The 18,381-nt window shown below is 43.0% G+C and overlaps 1 protein-coding gene across 4 annotated transcripts in view; it reads left to right on the plus strand.

Moving 5' to 3' along the window:
* The window catches only part of SYT16 (synaptotagmin 16), a 143,540-nt gene that overhangs the window by 87,240 nt on the left and 37,919 nt on the right, over positions 1-18,381 (plus strand). For 2 of the 4 annotated variants that reach the window (XM_067555144.1, XM_067555145.1), the window contains exon 2: positions 8,577-9,208. The exons of the other annotated variants lie outside the window; for them this stretch is intronic. In XM_067555144.1, the coding sequence (XP_067411245.1) occupies positions 8,650-9,208 (559 nt within the window). In that variant the 5' untranslated portion in view covers positions 8,577-8,649. The remainder of the gene's footprint in view (positions 1-8,576; positions 9,209-18,381) is intronic. 4 annotated transcript variants of the gene reach the window in all.

The raw sequence follows: 18,381 nt of genomic DNA on the forward strand, positions 1-18,381 counted from the left end.
CAGGGGACAGTAATTTATAGTGGCCATTCTTTTACAAAAAGAGTGCACGTGACCAAGGATCAGAAAGAAAGGTGGAGAAACACCACAAGGCTAAATATCCTGACCAAAAAATGTGGTTTGTTCTCTGGAAATCAGTTTTTTAAAACAAAACTTGGCACAGCTCCAAACATAGCTAGCATCATGCAAACCTGTGAAGAGAGGAATAAGAAATTTCAGAATTCACTGCTTGGGGTCTAGAGCCTTCACAGCCTCTGATCCTGGTTTTATATTGGCCCCATTACTGTGATACCATGTTTTGGATGAAGTGCTCTAGGGTTAAGCATTTATGCTGCTCCTTTGTCTTTGAAAGTCTCTCTGGCTTGTTTTTGTCTTAAATCTGTAAGTAGTGATTTTAAAACATGTCACTTTCTCCTTTGCTTGGGGAAGGGTGTCAAGGTGCTTTTTTTTTTTTGGTTTTGTTTTTAACTTCGGGAAACTGAGTCAGCACCAGACGACAGAGCTGCTGTTAGCTTTTGAGCATCTGTTGTGAGTGAAAGCTCATTTGAGCATTTCCGTTAGGGATTCAAGCGAACAGAAATGATCAGGTGTATGGGAAGGGTTTGGACGTGAGAAATTTTAACTCAAAGTGCCAGTTTTCATGGCAGTTATGTTGAGAGACAGTCACTCTTGCTTTTGCTCTCCGTATCTTTCATTTCTGAGACTGAAGATTTTTACTGGGATTTCTTTGCACTGGATTTTGACATCCAAGTATTGGAGGGGAGAGTCCTGTTTATTCATCAGAGCAGGATGAAGAATATACCATCCAGGTACTTCTCTGGGGTCAGTTTTCAGTGGGCCTGACTCATCTCTCACTTTCATCCATTTTACACTCATGTAACTCCATGGGCTTCAATGGAGTCACTTCCAGTGAGAGAGGAGAATCAGATCTATTGTGTTTTTAATCCATTTACAGCACTTAGGGGTTGTCTACACTTGCCCCACAAGTTGGGACTATGGGAGTGTGAATAGCAGTTCACAACAAAAGGCTGCACTGTAACTCCCCCATGTCAACACTGTGAGCATGAACTAAAAAGTTCCTAGTTCATGTTAACGTAGTCCTCTTCAAATGAATCACAGTAATGCGAACTAGGAGCCTTCTCATTTGTGCCCGCAGCGCCGACACATGGGAGTTACAGTGCAGCACTTGGGTGTGCACTGCTGTTCATGCCCCTGTAGTCTGAACTGCAGAGGAGTGTAAACATAGCTTTAGGATACGTCTACCCAGCTTTCCCCCTTCCCCCCCCCAAAAAAAAATCCTTGGCAGCCAGTCTCAGAGTCCAATGCAAGTGACATGAGAGTAGTTGGGACTCAGGCTGGAGTGTGGGCACAGAAACCCTCCCGCCTCACTAGGTTTTGGAGCCCAAACATCTGTGTTGCTGTATTTAGCTACTTGGTTGCCCCAGGCTCTGAGGCTGATCGCCATGGCTTTTTTTTTTTTTTTTTTTGCTGTGTAGATGTATCCCCGCTATGACGGCGATCATCGCTTGATAAATGTCCGTAGAGATTTACATGGTGAACCCTGCCCTGACCCACTTTTGTTTGTTGAGGGAGGTTATAGCAGCTGAAGACAGGAATGGTATTAACTATGGTGGAGCTGGGATGCCTCAGCTTGGAAAATGGTTGGGAAGGAGGGAAAGCAGGATCCTGGGGAATGACAGGGAAACTATTTCCTTTTAATCAGATAACGTTTAGCTGGTCACCTTGCCTGTTGGGTATCCTGTTTTGCTCCTATCCCTTAAATGCCAAAGGCTTTACCAGGTATCCGGGCTGAACAGGTACAAGAGAAAAGGAACCTGTGCACACTTAATATTTTGGATAGAAAAGAGGGCATGGACAAACCCTTCTACGCCCAATAAACCATCCACACAAAAACCAATCCACCACCAAGATTCACTGGTTAGGCAGGCGAAGCATGGGACCAGTGAATGCATGGCCACACTTACCCAGGCTGTGAGCCAGTGACTCCCAACTCAGACAGGGAATTCAAGTCATTGAAAAGCATTCATGAAGATGAATGCAGAGGTTAGTAGTTTTAGAGCCGGGGAAGTGGGATTATCCCAGTCCGGCGATGCCCATTTATCTGAAAAAAATGACAACACACTTAGCCTGGGCACAAAGACAGGGGATGTGTGGGATTTGCTGTCACAGCTGATATGCTTAGCAGGTGCTTCTCCTAGATCCTTCATGGGATATTCCAGAGGTGGGGATTTCCACAGGTGGACCTGTTTGCTACCTCCAACAACAGGACATGCTCCTTATTCTGCTTCAGAGGAGCCTAGGTTGCCTCACTATGTGAGATTCCTTTCTCCTTCCTTGGGCAAAGGGCCTGTTCTACACATTCCCTCCAACACCACTTATTCTAAGAGTGATGAACTGCACCAGGCAGGGCAAGGCCAGGGTTATCCTTGTAGTACCAATCTGACCAAGGCCAGGTTGGTATCCTTACCTGCTTTGCCTGTGTGTCCAGCCACCGCTCAAGCTTCTGACTGTCCCTCATCTCCTGTCCCAGGACCTGGGTCTTGTGCTTCGGTCCAACCTAGGGGTGAAGTATGGCTCCAAGCACAGCTCCCAGATGGCTCATGGGATTAGAATCCACCTGATCAACAGGAGTACAAATATTATTAAACAGTAGAAGGGAGCCAGCTCAAATTATTTACCTTCAGAAACAAAAGAGGTTCAACCACCGGTGTCACCATCGCCATCTTGGGCCTGAATCTTCTCCGTGCTTAGCCATTGTGGATTACCTGATGGACTTAAAAAAATCAGGTTTATCGATTAGCTTTGTTAAGGTTCATCACCCTGTGATACCATCTTTTCATTCCCCACTAGAGGGGTATTCTGCTTTTGTGCAGCCTCTGTCCTTGAGATCTATTAAGGGTCTGGGTAGTCTTTACCACCAGGTTAAAGGTGCTCCTATGACTTGTGATCTCAACCTGGTACTTAGATACCTTATGGAGCTTCTGTTTCAACCTATGGCAACCTGCTCCTTGCTTCACTTATCTATGAAGACTGCCTTTCTAGTAGCTATCATGTCAGCCCACAGGGTTGGAGAAATTGGAGACTTGGTGACAGATTCCCCTCTTATGATATTTTTCAAGGACTGGGTCTCTCTGTTTATGACTGCACCCAAAGTTCCTACCTCAGGTGCTGTCGGATTTCCACCTGAACCAGTTTATTCATCTACTGGTATTTTTTCCTAAACCACATAAATCTGAATGGGAAACTTCCCTTCATATGTTAGATGTATGACAGGCATTGGTCCTTTATCTGGAAAGGACCAAGCAATTTCAGAAATCATTTAGACTCTTTGTTTCCACCAGAGAAGGATCAAAAGGGTCCATGATCACTTCACAGAGACTGTCGAGATGGATCTGTGAGTGTTTTACTGCTTGCTTAAATACAGCTGGTGCCGTTGCCTCCTCAAAGGGTAATAGCTCACTCTACCAGATCATAAGCAACTTCCACAGCATTACTCAAAAACATTCAAGTGTCTGAGATAAGAAGAGTTGCTACGTGGGCCTCAAGTACATACCTTTTCTAAACACTATGCCTTGGTCCATGCTCTCAGATCTGATGTGGCACTTGGTTCTGTTCTACTGTCTTCAGTCTTGGACTTGATTATGAAGCTTCCTGGTACCTGTGAGGATACTGCTCGGGAGTCACCTCCGGAGCATGCATAGGGCACTACTCGAAGAAGAAGAAAAGGCTGCTTACCTTGTGCAGTAACTGGGGTTCATCAAGATGTGTTTGCCTATGGGTGTTCCACTGTCTGCCCTCCTTCCTCTCTGCTTCAGACTGTTCTTGATGGATGTTTGCATAGAGAAAAAACTGAGGGCAGTTCGCCTGCGTAGCCCTCTGTACCCTCAGAGTGCAGCATGAGGTTGTATAGAGTGCACACGTGGGTTGAACGGATATTGTTCTGATCAAGGGCTCGAGAGATGCATGTGCACCTGCAGTGAAGCACCCGCAGGGGGGAGACGCCTTGAAGAACCAAGTTGCTGCACACACTGAGTTATTTTTCCCCTCATTGATGCGGAACGAACACAGGTCAGAACGTTCCTGTAGAGAACAGCAAAGCTGTGGAACGCGTTCCCACTTCATGTTAAAGAAATAACTATGGGGTTGCAAACTGTTAGATCATTTTTACACTAGGTGTTAAATGTATGTGAATTTTGCTGGTTGAATTTCTCCCCATGTTCTTTCTTCTTCCTGAGTCTCCTAGGAATGGAATGATTGTACACCCCACAGTTACTGTCATGATGGGCATGTGAGGAGGCAGGCCTAGTGGTTGAAACGGGAGTCAGGCCTACTGGTCAGAGCAGGAGTTGGGAATCAAGTAATAAGCCAGATAGTCAGGAGGAAGCAAGGCCGGAGTGGAGTGGAACAGGACAGGAGCAAGGCTGGGAACAAGTCAGACAGAGGAGCAATCCTATCTGCAGGCATAAGAATCAAGCAGCCAGCGATCTGCTGCTGAGTTTAAAAGTTAGGCCTGGTCTGCTGGCTCCCTTCAGCCAATCAAGTGGGCCAGCCAATTAGGCCATCCTGCCACAACCCGTCTGAGCTCCTTAATCTGCCTGAAGGCTGGGCTGACTAGTCCTCAGGGCCAGTACTCACTTCTTACAGTTACCATCACTCGTAATGTAATTCATAGAGAAATCAGTGTATTGATTGTAGGGATTCCATAGTAATGGTTGTGACGGTTTCTCTTATATGCCTAATATTGACCCTTCTACTCATCTGACTTTCTAAAAGAAAAGAAACAATTAGCAATTAAACAGGCTATTCAGCCTGAAAATTCTCAGCAGTGCTGTTAATTAGGGTTTGAGCTTCTGGGGAAATAGCTAGTCTGCAACTGATGTAAACTCCCTTGGCTTCTCTCCACACAGTTTGTAGAAACGATCACCCCCCAAAGCCAGTTCACAACCTGCTATAAACTGAACAGTTTAGTTGGGCTTTATGGAAATGGAGGCTTTCTTAGCTTCTGAATAGGTAACCCCAATTTTGGGGCAGCCTAGTATGACTACCAAAACTCTCTGTCATCCAAGGTCCTGCAGATGCTGTTTTTTTGTTCTGTTTTTAATTACTGCTTATAAATGCTCCTTAATCTAGATTTACATTTAAAAAAATCTCTCTAGCATTCTGGTTGTGAAGACAACCTTCAGAATGTGAACTGAATATACCACAATGCAGCAAAGTTTGCCTGAATCTACAGTCAGCTTGAAGCAATAGCTTTAGGAGTTGTGAACTGCTCCATTAATCTCAGCAGGGTGTTAACTCTGAAACCTAACAATGATGTTATGATGTTTCCAGGGGTACCCAGGATTGTGAGGTACCTTGCTGCTACCTGCCCTTAGTGTGCGAGAGCCTTGTCTGTTCCTGCCAGGGGTCAGCTCCATGATAACTCCAGCCACAGGCTGCACAAGTACTCCCTTCTCAGCCCCCTTACCTCCGGGCTATGCTGTGATAAGCACACATTAAACTGTGAGCCCTCTGAGTGTCCCTCTGGAGTGCCCATCCCCTGATCCACTGAACTCACAGATCCACTACCCCCAATGAGGATAGTACACTCCAGCTTACTAGTTTTACTTCAGGATCATCACTCTACTTAACGTACGACACTTAGACGCATTTATAGTGAAAACAAGAATAAATGTATTATCAAAGAACAGAGATTCAAATGATAGTAAATGAGAATATTGGAAACAAATAGTTACATATAAACCAAAATCATAACATCCTTGCTAGAGCCTAAACTTATCTCATAGGACATTGTGTCTCCTACAGGATCACCTACTCCAAGTCCTTTTCCCGGCATTTTCAACCGAATGGCTAAGACCTTCCTTTCATAAGATCAACCCTGCTGGCAGCTTGTCTTCAAATTAAAGGATAGCACCTAGTCCACTTCCCACTTCTTTTGTGCAGTTACAGAATATGGAAGCCCTATCTTCGGAAGCTGAACCTGGGGTTTCTTTGTCTTTGTAAATCCTTGGGCCAGCTCCTGACACAGGCAGGAGACATAGCCTGTCTCAAAGTATGCCTATTGTTTTTATGCTGATTGTGTTGGCCTGAAGGCATACAATACACAATGGCCTGCCAGAGATGTGTATTTACCACCCCTCTTTCTGCCTAGAATCTCTTTATCACCTTCTGGAGACCTGTCTTAACTTAGATATTTGAAGAATATAATTTTCATTATACATAGATAACTACTTACACAGTCTCTGCACGTACATCCCACAATGATGATGATGACCAGTGTGACATATGCTTTCTGTAGAGAATTTACATGACCTTTCTTGGTGAATGCAGGGAATCCTTGTAATCATATGTATCCCTGTGCCCTCTGCCAGTGGGCATCAAGAGGACCTGGAGTCACAGCTAGTAACCCCTTACAAAAATGCAGCAAAGTTTTGTTCTCTTTATTTTTAAACCAACTATTCCATTTTAGCAGCAATGTTTAGTACTGAGCTTCGCCATCATTGCTGGACGTAGCAAACCCGAACCACCTCCTACCTAAAAAGCCCTGAAACGCCTAACTCTAGTCTCTCCTTCCCAGCTGTCAATGCTGCCAGCTTCCCCTAACAACTTCTACAGTGCAGTGACTCATCACTAGAAAAATCTGCAGCACGCTGAGAACATATCATTTGGAGACAGTGTAAAATGAATTGAATTCAGAATCAAAACAAATAGATCATACAAGGAAGAGTGGCTGGATGGGAGCCAGGGGGAAAGTGAAGGGAATGAGTGTGATTGATTGCCTAGGAAATATGACCTTGGTTTAATGGACCACTGAAATCCATGGCAAGATTCCAGTTGACTCCAATTGGCATTGGATCAGTGTCTGCGCATGTACGGGAAGGCTTTGTGGTAGCCATTAACTTTTAAACATTTATTGTCAAAGATTTAGTCATCCACGCTTTTATCACCGGGATAATGATTATAATGTTAAATACGTTCTAAGGACAGTACGCTTCTTGGAGATTTATACAGAATGAACCATAACCAGTTCAGGGAACATCATTTGGCAAAATAATCAGTTATGGAAGGTACTGATGGCAAAGATCTATTAGGTCATCCATGTCTAATTCAGTGGAGGACTACTCCCTTAGAAAAGACTGGACAAAAGACTTGAGTTTTAAATATCCCAAGCAATGGGGTTCCCACCAGTTTCTCTGGATACTAATCTGCAGCTTATATGTATAATTCTTGAGAGCTTTTCTTGATGGTCGCCCTCTATTTTCCCTTTCTTAATGTAGTTATTCCTAGCTATATCACTCTGAGGTACAGGGCCACTGTGAAACCCTGTCCCTCTTGCAGTCAATGACATCAGTGAAGCCCAGATTTCACCCCTTGTGTTGTAGATTTCTTTTTTCCCCGTAGTTGTCACTGAGCCAAGCGCAGTACGGGTGGTTTAATCTTTCCTTCTAAATCCATTAGCTTTCTGGCAAGTTTTGGTCCTCTTCTCTGAACTCCCCCCGAATTTGCCAATATCTTTCTGGTAATGTGGGGAAAGATTTTTCAAAGGCACGGAAAGTGCAGATATGCCAGAGGTATGCAGAAAAAGGCCCATTGCCTTCCTGCAATCTTTATGAAGACAAAAAATGCCACACATTGCTGTTTGGGATTGAGATTAGTTTTAAAAATTGAGATTTATTAACCTCTCTCCACATTTTACTTCCAAAAAATCAGAATCTGTTTTAGGTTCTGGTTCTGCAAGGTATGTAAGCATGTGCCCACTTAATTCAATGGGACTGCTGACAGTGCTGAAAGTTAGACATGTGCTGAACCGTTTTGCTGAATCAGGGCCTCGGTGAAGAAAATGGTTATATTTCATTTAAACATCAAAAGAACGTTGATATGCTCAGCTTCCCCTTCCTCTGCCGACAACTGATGTCAAAATGCTCCTTTTAAACCATCTCATAGGAATGAATACAGCCAATGGACTCGTGTTCCCCCATGGACTGAGGTTTGTGTAGTGAGCAGCTAGAGCACAGGGTTGGGAGTGGGGAGTTCTGCTTCTGTTTGCCACTGATTGACCATGTGACCTTTGGGCCTGTCAATTAAAAACAAACAAACCCAAAACTACTTTCTGTGCCTCAGTTTCCCCATCTATAAGATGGTTATGATAGGATACCTACCTCACGGGGGTGTTAAAAGAATCAAGTTTTGTAAACGCTTTGAAAACCTTGGCTGAAATTTGCTATATAAGCACAGAGTATTTTATATAGATCCTTTTGATGCTAATAGGTGTAATTTACGTGCATCACGAGAAGTACTGGTGTTCAAGTGGTCTGTCTTTAACTTTTTGTCATAATGGCTTTCATTTAACTGCTGTAAGATTACCTGGAGCTCTTTGCTATCTGCTGCAAAATGCATACCTTGCTGTGTAATCTTGGATTTCTTAGTGGTGGTATCATTAAGCTGGTGGAAGGGTTCTTCCCTTTCCTTCTCTCTAGGCTGGATAGTTTTGATAGATAACACATAGACATTGATGGACAAGTGATTTACGGTAATCTCTTATAATGCTTATTCTATAGCTCCCAGAATTGTAAGTGTCGCATGCTGGCAAAACTGAACAACTGATCATCAGATACTGGTTATGGTATAAGCATGGCTTCTCAGAATGCTCAGAGTTTTCTCCAGCCACTCTCCTCCTGGATGTCCCGGATGTATGAAGCTGTCCAACAAGCGGGAGACTCCTTATCTGCTTCACTGGTCAACTTGAGCAGAGTGGACCAGAAACCGGAGGAAGATAGAAACCAGGACTCAGAAGACAGTGACTGCGTTTATAAGGACTACTCTGAAGATTCAGAAGAGGAAGGAAGCTTTAGCCAGAACACAAAGGGTGCTGAACACATGCCCCCTGAAGACGGCCACTTTCCATCGACAAATCAGGATTTTGGTTCCCAGGCCTCTGGCTCCAACGTGGGTCTGCAATGGCAGAAAAGAGTGAGAAGCGGCACTAGCTCCTCAGAGCAATGTCCAGATGATACCAGCTCTCTGGCTTCCCGTGGATTTTACCAAGAATGTGATGACCACCAGCTGCTGGGTATGCTTCCTGCCATACCTGAGGAGGAAGGTTACCTCAACAAGCAGATAAGGGACCTTCAGCATGATCTTGATGTGGCTGGATCATTAGAAAATATTAATGGAAAGGCATGTGTGGCAGGTAAGAGGATAGTAACCACCCTAGCAGCATTATGCAAGACGGCCCATTTCTCTCCTTTTGATTTTGATTGATTTAGTTGTTAATCTGCTCATTTTATTTGACGTCATCGCTTGCAGATTTCTCACAGCTTCAAAATCCCCAAACCAGCCATGCTAATGGCCCTGATTCTCCTCTGTCTTTCAGAATTAATTGCATTAAAGTGAGTGGAGTTCAACTGATGTAAAAACACGGTAGGCTAGAAGAAAATCAGGCCCTATTACCGTATTAAGAAATGCAGTTCATTTCCCAGATTTATTCAATTAAGGCTCATGAGCCTGACATGTTAGTGTGCTGTGGATTTCAGGCAAAATGCTTCAGGTAGCAGAACCCTTCAAAGGGATCTTTTTGCCTTCAGCCTTCACTTTGAGAAGCATCTGCTTGTGCATCATTGAATTAAAAAAAAAAAATCAAACCTTGCCATGAACCTCAAGATGTTTCTGTGTTGTTTGCTGTGAAATGCTCTACTGAAAGCAAGATGTAATTTGAGAGTTACAGGTGAAGTACTCCCAGATGACTTTTTCTCCTCAAAACATTTCAAATAAGATCCAAGAGGACAGTAGGCAGGAAATTACAGGAAATGGATCAGAATTTGATTTTTTTTTTTTAAATTAAGTTAAATGCATAGTTTCATGGGTCTGAATCTCAGCTACCCACAGGGTGCATACCAGATATCCCCTAACAATGGCTTTAAGACTGAGCTTGATAAGTTTATGGAGGGATGGTATGATGAGACAGCCTGCAATGTCATGTAGCTGATCTGCGCTGCTAGCAGTTAATATCTCCAATGGCTGGTGATGGGACGTTAGATGGGGAGGGCACTTAGTTATTACCTAGAATTCTTTCCCAGGTGTCTGGCTGGTGGGGTTTTGCCCAGATACTCAGGGTCTAAATGATCGCCATATTTGGGATCCGGAAGGAATTTTCCCCTAGGTCAGCTTGGCAGAGACCCTGGGTTTTTTTTTTTTTTTTTTTTTTTTTTGCTTTTCTCTGCAGCCTGGGGAGGTTTAAACTAGTGTAAATGGTGGAGTCTCTGTATCTTGAAGTCTTTAAATCACGATTTGAGGACTTCCGTAACTCAGCTAGAAACTAGGGGTCTGTTACAGGAGTGGGTGGGTGAGGTTCTGTGGCCTGCAATGTGCAGGAGGTCAGACTAGCTGATCATGATGGCCCCTTCTGGCCTATGAGTCTATAAGTTAAATATATAGTTTCAAAGGTCGGAATCTCAGCTACCCAAAGGTATCCCCCTAATGATGGAGAGAGAGGGCTGCAATAATCTTAAAGCTCTGGCTATGGGCAACTTTAAGCACAGCATCCTTCAAGGTGTGAGTGGTGGTGGTGATCTGGGTTTTCTGTGCTTCTGACAAAATGTTGCATGTGACCTCATTGTGTGGACTTTGCATTATCAACCCGCTTTCCATGTGCTATCAGAGAGAGCTGGCAGAGGTATAAACCTATGTGGGGGCTTCATGAAAACTAGCATCCTGACTACGTTGTATATGGGTAATGTTGTATTAAAGCCATTGTTTCAGGGAGTTTATATTCCCTGTTGGCCTAGGGTAAAATTTTCAAAATTGATTTAGGAGCACAGGGGCTTATCTACACAGGGAAGTTAACTTGGGTTTAAAGCAGAATAGCTGTTCCTGAATAACTCTGCGCATTGGGCACTCTTATCCTGAAATAAGAATGCCTTGTTCCATATTGGCTTAATCCACTTCCAAAGAGTATTAAGGAATTGTCTGCACAAGGGGTTGTTCCAGAATAGCTGTTGGATCAAGCTGGTTCAGAATAAAGCATTCTTATTCTGGAATAAGAGCATCCACGGACGTAGTTAATCAGGAATAGTTAATCTGGCATAACTCCCTGTGCAGACAAGTCTTAAGACTTTCAAGTACTCAACTCTCTTTTGAAAATGGCATTTAGACACTTTTGAAAATGTGAACCCAGTGTTGCAAAAGCTCTCTGGAGAGCGGCTAAATACCTTCAACTCCCTCTGTTGCCAGCGGTAGCTGTGGGAGCTCAGCACCTCCGGTATGGTGCTTGCTACTGCACAGGACCTGGCCGTTTGTTTGATCCTTGGTGAGGAGATCAGATCTAGATGGTGTAAATCTGAACGGTGGCCCTTTAAGAAAAATGTAAATCTGTCCTTTACTCTCTCCACCCCCCCACCCATTGCATCATCCCCTTTAAATAAGTAAATCATTAGAAAGAAAGGAATGACTCTTTCCCACTGTCACCCCCTCCCCTAGCTCCCCTGCCAGATGCCTTCGATATTATAGTTTAGAGATGGACAAATGTTAATTCTCAAATTAGAAATCCAAGCCTCAGTAGTGGCATCTGCTAGAGGGTGAAATTCACAAATGCTGCATAAAGCCAGAGTAATCAGGCCTTTATGTGGCTGTGCAACTTGGGACTGAAGGGGGATGAAATCCAGTCCCCCTCACCCCTTCCCCCAACTGAGGGCAGAATTTGACTTTAAAGGACTGGAATAGCGACCATGTTCCCTCAGTGCCTGCTCTGGAGAGTTCCTGGCCACCAGATCCATGTTAGTTCCTCTGACCTGACTTCTACCACCTTCTCTCCACATTAGCCTGTGTGGACCCCTGAAACCCCCTTCCTTTTCACCTTTAAGCACCACCTTTCCACACTCCTAGTGCTTTTTCCTCCACTGTGCGCTGTACTGAGGACTATATTGTGCCCTCATGACTTGATGAGAAGAAGTTACATGCATGGATCAAGGACACGATATGGCATGAAGCTCTGGCTGCTTTGATCTCAGAGCTATCTAAAACATACATTGCAGCAGCTCAATATAAAATGTGAAAGCACTGAACTATGATTGAAAATGTCTCGATTGGGGATTTGTGTTTTAAATTTCCCGTCTCAGATATGATAGAACATGTTCTGCTACCCAAAGTGTGGCATGTCGCTTCCTAAACATACGTGCCCCTCCTTCATCTTTCCCATTGCTCTTTGGATCTGTTGATTGACACTGAGCATATGAAATGATCTGATGATAATTGAGATGTGAGGAGATGGCGGTAGCTTGACAACTTCAAATTTCAGTTCTGGATTGAAATGATCAAGGGAAATGTAAGAGGTATCCTTGTTTCTGTTAGCCTTGTTCCTAACCCCAAATGACAACATAAGTGAGCATATGGGCTGTCTGGCATTCGGTAAAGGAGAATCATTCACTAGCATAAATATTAAAGTTTTGAATAATTGTCATCTTACATTTGGCATTTTTTCCCTTGGTCCTGTAAAATACACGTTTCCTGTTTATCTTTGGACTCTTTTCAGAACATTGCATCTTGATTTTATTTTACTTAATGTACCATATTCCCCTCTACAACAGAAGATTTTAAAGCTAAATTAGCACAAAAGAAGAGCGATGCTTGAATGCTTTTTGTTGCCATGGAAATATTTCTGGGTACTTACTGAAGACCTGGTTGCCAGTAGTAATGTAACAGAGAAAATAGATACACTTCAGTTAGCAGCCCCAGATGATTAAAAGGCACAGAGATCCATTACAGGATTATCCCAGGACAGGCTTTACTGGTTTTTAAAAAAACAGCAGACAAAGAAAAGCCTTTTGGTGAAAAACATCACCTTTGCTAGGTGAAGTAAAGATGATATAATTGCAGTTAAAATCCATCTTTTCCACACAATTTTTTTATCCGATACGTTTTTTAATAGATGGTTTTTAGCCGCACTTTCTTTGTTTTCAAGAAACATGCTCCCTATTTCCTAAATTAGCCCATCTGATGGCCTCGGTGCATTCCAAGCGTAGATTATGGAACGTTATCTCTAGGCTAAGGGGGAGGGTCTAAGTATTTGAGCATTGAAATCTTTGAGTTCTCAAATCAAACTGCTGATAGTTAATGTAGCAAATGCTGATTTGCTGTGGTGCAGGTTTGATGCCACTAAGTCCCAATGTCTTGAGCCCCCAGTCTATAACTGAGATGCAAATGAGATGTGCCAGAATTTCAAACAAGTGCATTGAGAAGTTCTAGCACAGTTTCACTTTGGACACTTTTGGTCCATTGTTGGAAAGCTAGATACATACAAGAGCGGTATAAGATGCATTGGAGACCGGATACCCTATCAGTATTTTACTGAAGCTCAGTTGCCTTACTCCATGTTCCTCTGTCACACCAGCTTAGCACCAATGTGGAGGAAACGTTAATTCTAGTGGAAATAGCATAAGAACCAAATAAGTCCTTATAGGTCCCTTGCAGAAAACAGTTGATGGGGTGGTTTACTAGTGACTAAAAAGAGGGGATCTGTTAGTTTAGGGAATTGGTAATGGGAATATAGAGCCAAGGTCACAGGCTTGAATCTAGTTCAAATAAGTAATGCCCCAAAATGCTCTGATGGCTGTTAGGTACCTAAGTGAAATGAATATGGTGGTCAGAGCCTACTTCCCAATGGACTGATGTCCCACACAAACAAAAAACCACAGTCGCCATGAACATTAGTTGGCAGTTTCAGTAGAGAGGCTGAATTTGGAATCGGCATGGAGACTGAAATACCTCTTGAATTGAATCCCCTAGATCAGAATTGAAGTGCATCGGGGCAGTATGTATTTCTAGTGCCAGTTCTGCAAATGAAGTCTCCAGGGCTGTCAATTTGACACTGTGTTCACAACGTTACAATATAAATGAGTGAGCACTAAATTAGAACATTCTCAGGAGGCAACTTTAAAATTGCAAAATCGAGATTTTCATTTTTTTTCTGTAATAAGACGAGATCCATGCCAGCTAAAGACTACATTCAGATCACACTGAAATGAGTTTATTAGACCTTGGTAAACAAAAAATATGAAGATTTACCATTACCAAAGGAACCAGAAAGCAAGAGACTGCCAGAAAGAAGTGTCAGATTATCCTTAGTAGTTGGTATTGTTTAATCTAAGGACCTGGACTTTGTTTTTTGTCCAGTGACCTGGAGCTGAACCAGGAATCTGTAGGTAGGCTGTGGGCTGGGCCACCTATATGATATATGAATAGTATTTAGAATTTAACAATTGAAGATTACATTTCTGGCTGTGATCACATATGCACGCAAGGGCTTGTCCTCACTAAGAAAATACACCCAGGTTAGCGACCTCAGTGTGCACCTAGACATACCTTTACACCCAAAGAAGTCTTTAGCCAAACATAAGTTATTAGGCTCAATATAGGAGTAACTGGATGGAATTCTATGGCCTGTGTTTATGATGGGCTAATCATCCCTTTTGGCCTCAAAATCTATGAACATATGAACCTCAACCAGCTATATTGAAGTAGGAGGAGTAATTTTGTATCTACACTAGAGAAAAAGTTGATGTGTACATCGAGAAGCTACCTCAAGATAACTAACTTTGAAGTACTTTCCTAGTGTAAACACACACTAAAAGGCTCAGGGAAATTATAGAATCATAGATTTTAAGGCAAGAGGGAACTATTATGATCATCTAGTTTAACCTCCTGCGTAACAAAAGCCATTGAATTTCAACCAGTAATTATTGTAATGGAGGCAATTATTCTTCCCTTCTGTGTGATCCCAATTAATTAATATTTGTAGAGGTGAGAGGCCCCAAACAGGGACTGGGTTCCCGTTGTTCACTTTACACATATAATGAGAAGATGATCCCTGCCCCAGTTGCTTGCAGTGTACATTTTGAACTAGAGAATATCTTTTAAAAAGACATCCAGTCTCAATATAAAGATTCCAAGGGATGTTGAATGCAGCAGCCTCCTGGTAAGAACTTAGTAAGAATGTGGCTGGAATGTGTACTCTGGAGCCCCCCTAGAAGTCAGGAGTGCCTTGCATTCAAAAAAGGAAGTGCTAAATCAAGAGGAACACTAGGAGTGAATGAAGAGAATTAAAGGCAATGTACAGAAAATTTATCCTAACAGAGTTGGAGAGAGTACAAGTACAAGCGGGGATATACATCTGGTATTTTGACCGTGGGAGTCTGAAGATTTCTGAAATGATGCAGTAGACATGAGCTGTGTCCACTAATATTTTGAGATAAGCATTGAGCTTTTAAACTTACAGCATCCGCTCAGACTTATTGTGTACACATACATCTGTTCTGGGTGTAGTAGAAGGACTCTCTTTTTTCATACTCCAAAGTTTTCCCTTTTACAAAATTTCAATCTCTTCCGTTGTTTGAAAGTGTTAAGATTTGCAGAATAACAACAGGTAACAAACCTTTGCAGTTATAAAGTACCTTTCAACCAGGATGTCAAAACATTGTGCAAAAAAGGAATGACGCTCACAGCATGGCCATGGGGGAAGGTCAGTAGCAAGCCCATTTTACAGATGGGAAGACTGATGCACAGAGAGGCTGAAAAGAGGGTTTCAAAGATGACAGTTGATTTTGGGTGCCTTCATTTTTGGATGCCCACCTTACAATGCCTTATGCTTAATTTTCAGCAGTGCTAGTGGAGTCAGTGAGCGTTGAGGGTGCACCTCACCTTTGTAAACCAGGCCCACTAAAAATGGAAGTGGCACTTCAGACCCTGTCGATGTCAGTGTTCCCCAAAGACGTAGTTCAGAAAACCAGTATTTATATGTTGCGGTATGAGGGGGGAAAAAAGAGGTTGACATGGTAAAGTTGCCTGTTTGGAGCACTTGTCAGCAGGGAACTGGGTAGCTGTCGGTCATTTCTCTCCAGTTATAGCAGTGTTTCATGATTTTGCTGTGGATCCCTTGCTTGGGTTTTAAAGTTCATACTATGGACCTTAACTTGTGAAATATGAAAATGAGCTATGGATGGCCAATAGCACAAAGCACCCAGTCACATAAGAACAGTTATCATAGGCTGATGGGATAAATCTCTTTGAGAGAAAAAATTTCTGTTTAATCAATAGCCAGACTTATTCTTTGTATTATGGTGGCACTTAGAAGGCCAACCAAGATCGACGCCCATTGTGCTAGGCCCTTGGAACAGGGTGGTCAGCCCTTTTAAAGGCCAGGGGCCCCAGGGGCCAGTCAGCCCTGTTTGATTGTCAGAAGCAGCTGAAAGAACCCTGGTGTTCCTTATAAAAGGGCTGAGAAGGCTCAGTTGAAGGGAGTTGTGGGAAGGAGTTTGGTTCCTGTGAGTATCCCTGGAACAGAGAGAGGGGTGCAGGGTGAAAGGCTTTGGAGTCCTGACAGCTTGCTTTGGTTGGGAATTTGGTGGCACCTTGTGAGGTTTTGTTTGAATTAATAAAACTGTGCCTTACAAGAAGGGCTTGAAAGACCTGAGATGTGGTGTCAGCCCTTCCTGGGCTGGAGGCACAGGCCAGCACACTTTCATGTGGTGGAGAATGTGGATGGGTAGGCAGTCAGTCCCTAGAACTGAGGGGAAACTGAGGCAGCAGCTAGCCCAAAGCCAGGCCACATTGGTGGCTCTGCAACACACTTACAAAAACATCGTGAGAGACGGTTCCTTCTCCAAAGAGTTTACAGTCTACGCTGACAAGACATAGGGGTGTGTGTTGGAGGGGGAGCAGAGGTATGTAGAGTTGAAGTGACCTTGTCCAAGGTCACACATCAAGTCGATGACAGAGCCATGGATAGCATCCAAATATCCTTAACCCCGTTCACAGCTCTTTACAGTAGACACACTGCCTCTTATCTACCTGAAAGGCATGAGGACAGACGGTGACCAAGGTATACTTTGCAAGACGTTTGTCTTCTACGTTTAGCAATGAATAGGTTGTATAAAGATACACAACCTAATCTGTTATTGATAATCTATTCTAATTATTTATTAGCTAAAAAGAATGTATTTAAAAGGAAAACATGGGCGTTATGATTCACAACAGTTACAAAGCAAATTGTGTGTGTGTGTATTTGTGCCTGTGTTTTCTGAGCCATTTTGCCAAGCAGCATCCTCTTCCCACTCTCCATATGGCAGCTGTGACTCTCTTTTCCTTTGGGATATGGTTTAGGACTTGAGACTTACCAACAAACAGCATCTTGGCAGCATCTGAGAAGTGTTGCATCTCTCATTGAAAACCTGCCTCTTCACCTCTCATGCCCCTTTACTACAGCTCTATACAAGGTGGGAATGATCTCACTGCATTACGTTTGAGGTAACAAGCAGACTTGTACAATACTAACAATGTTGTCTGCAGAACTAGAACATTGTATTTTTCTGCACCGACTGAAACAGTTTTGCTTTTTTTTGTTTGTAGTTTCAATACTTACTAATTTGGCCCTGTTTGTAGAAGGTTGCTTGCGTAAACTGTTCATTGCAAGCAAATGTGACAAAACCGAACACTCTCTGGGACTACTGGAAACTCGATCCTCAGTTGCATTCTGGCCTCTTTGCAGCACGACAGTGGCACAAGCAACCCTAGAGCCAGGCTATGAGGTCTCCGGAGGATCATACCAGTGCATGGAGATCTGTTGTAGCACAGAGGTGATATACAGCTCCTACATTTCTCTAATATGGGGATATGATTAATGCTTTCTTCTGCCCCTTCAATTCCTGGCTGTTGTAATTGACCATTGACAGCTAGCATAATTTAGAACTGCCTTTATATGTTATTTGGGTGGTTTGGGACTCTTGAGTCATTGTTGGAGATAAACTATGGTAAGAGATGAGTGTTTAGAGGGATCTGAAGGAGGGGACTGACGTTGCATGGTCTACGTGGACTTTTGGATGCTCATCCAAATCTTAGGTCACATCACTTAATTTGGTATATTCAGCCATTTGATTCCAGGAGTCAAGTTTCTATAGCATCTAGATTTGAACACAGACTGCAGGTTGTATGAATGTCTAATTCTAGAACCTGTGATTCTGAACTTTCACAGATGTCAAGCTTGTTGGGAGAATGTACTGATATATGATACACAAAACAATATTCTGAGAACTCCACTATGAAATATTAAGACCTGTTCTACTCAAAATCTGAACAACTTTTAGGATCACACCTTGAGTCTCTGAGGACAACTAAGATCCAGTGAGATCCACAGATAAAGATTTGGTAACTCACTCCTCTGCATGGATTAGTTGGGATATATGTGGGAAAATGTGCAGTTGATGGTCGTAGGATGCCTACTAGTAAGTTGGTGTAATTGGGCTGTTTCACTGGAGATGTTATTCATGTGATTCTGAGATGGTTTCCCCAGATCGAACTAAGGAGGTGCTTACTAAC

Source organism: Emydura macquarii, unplaced genomic scaffold, assembly GCF_026122565.2.
Source record: "Emydura macquarii macquarii isolate MOO-44397 ecotype Brisbane River unplaced genomic scaffold, CSIRO-AGI_Emac_v2 contig_1551, whole genome shotgun sequence".
Lineage (NCBI taxonomy): Eukaryota > Metazoa > Chordata > Testudines > Chelidae > Emydura > Emydura macquarii.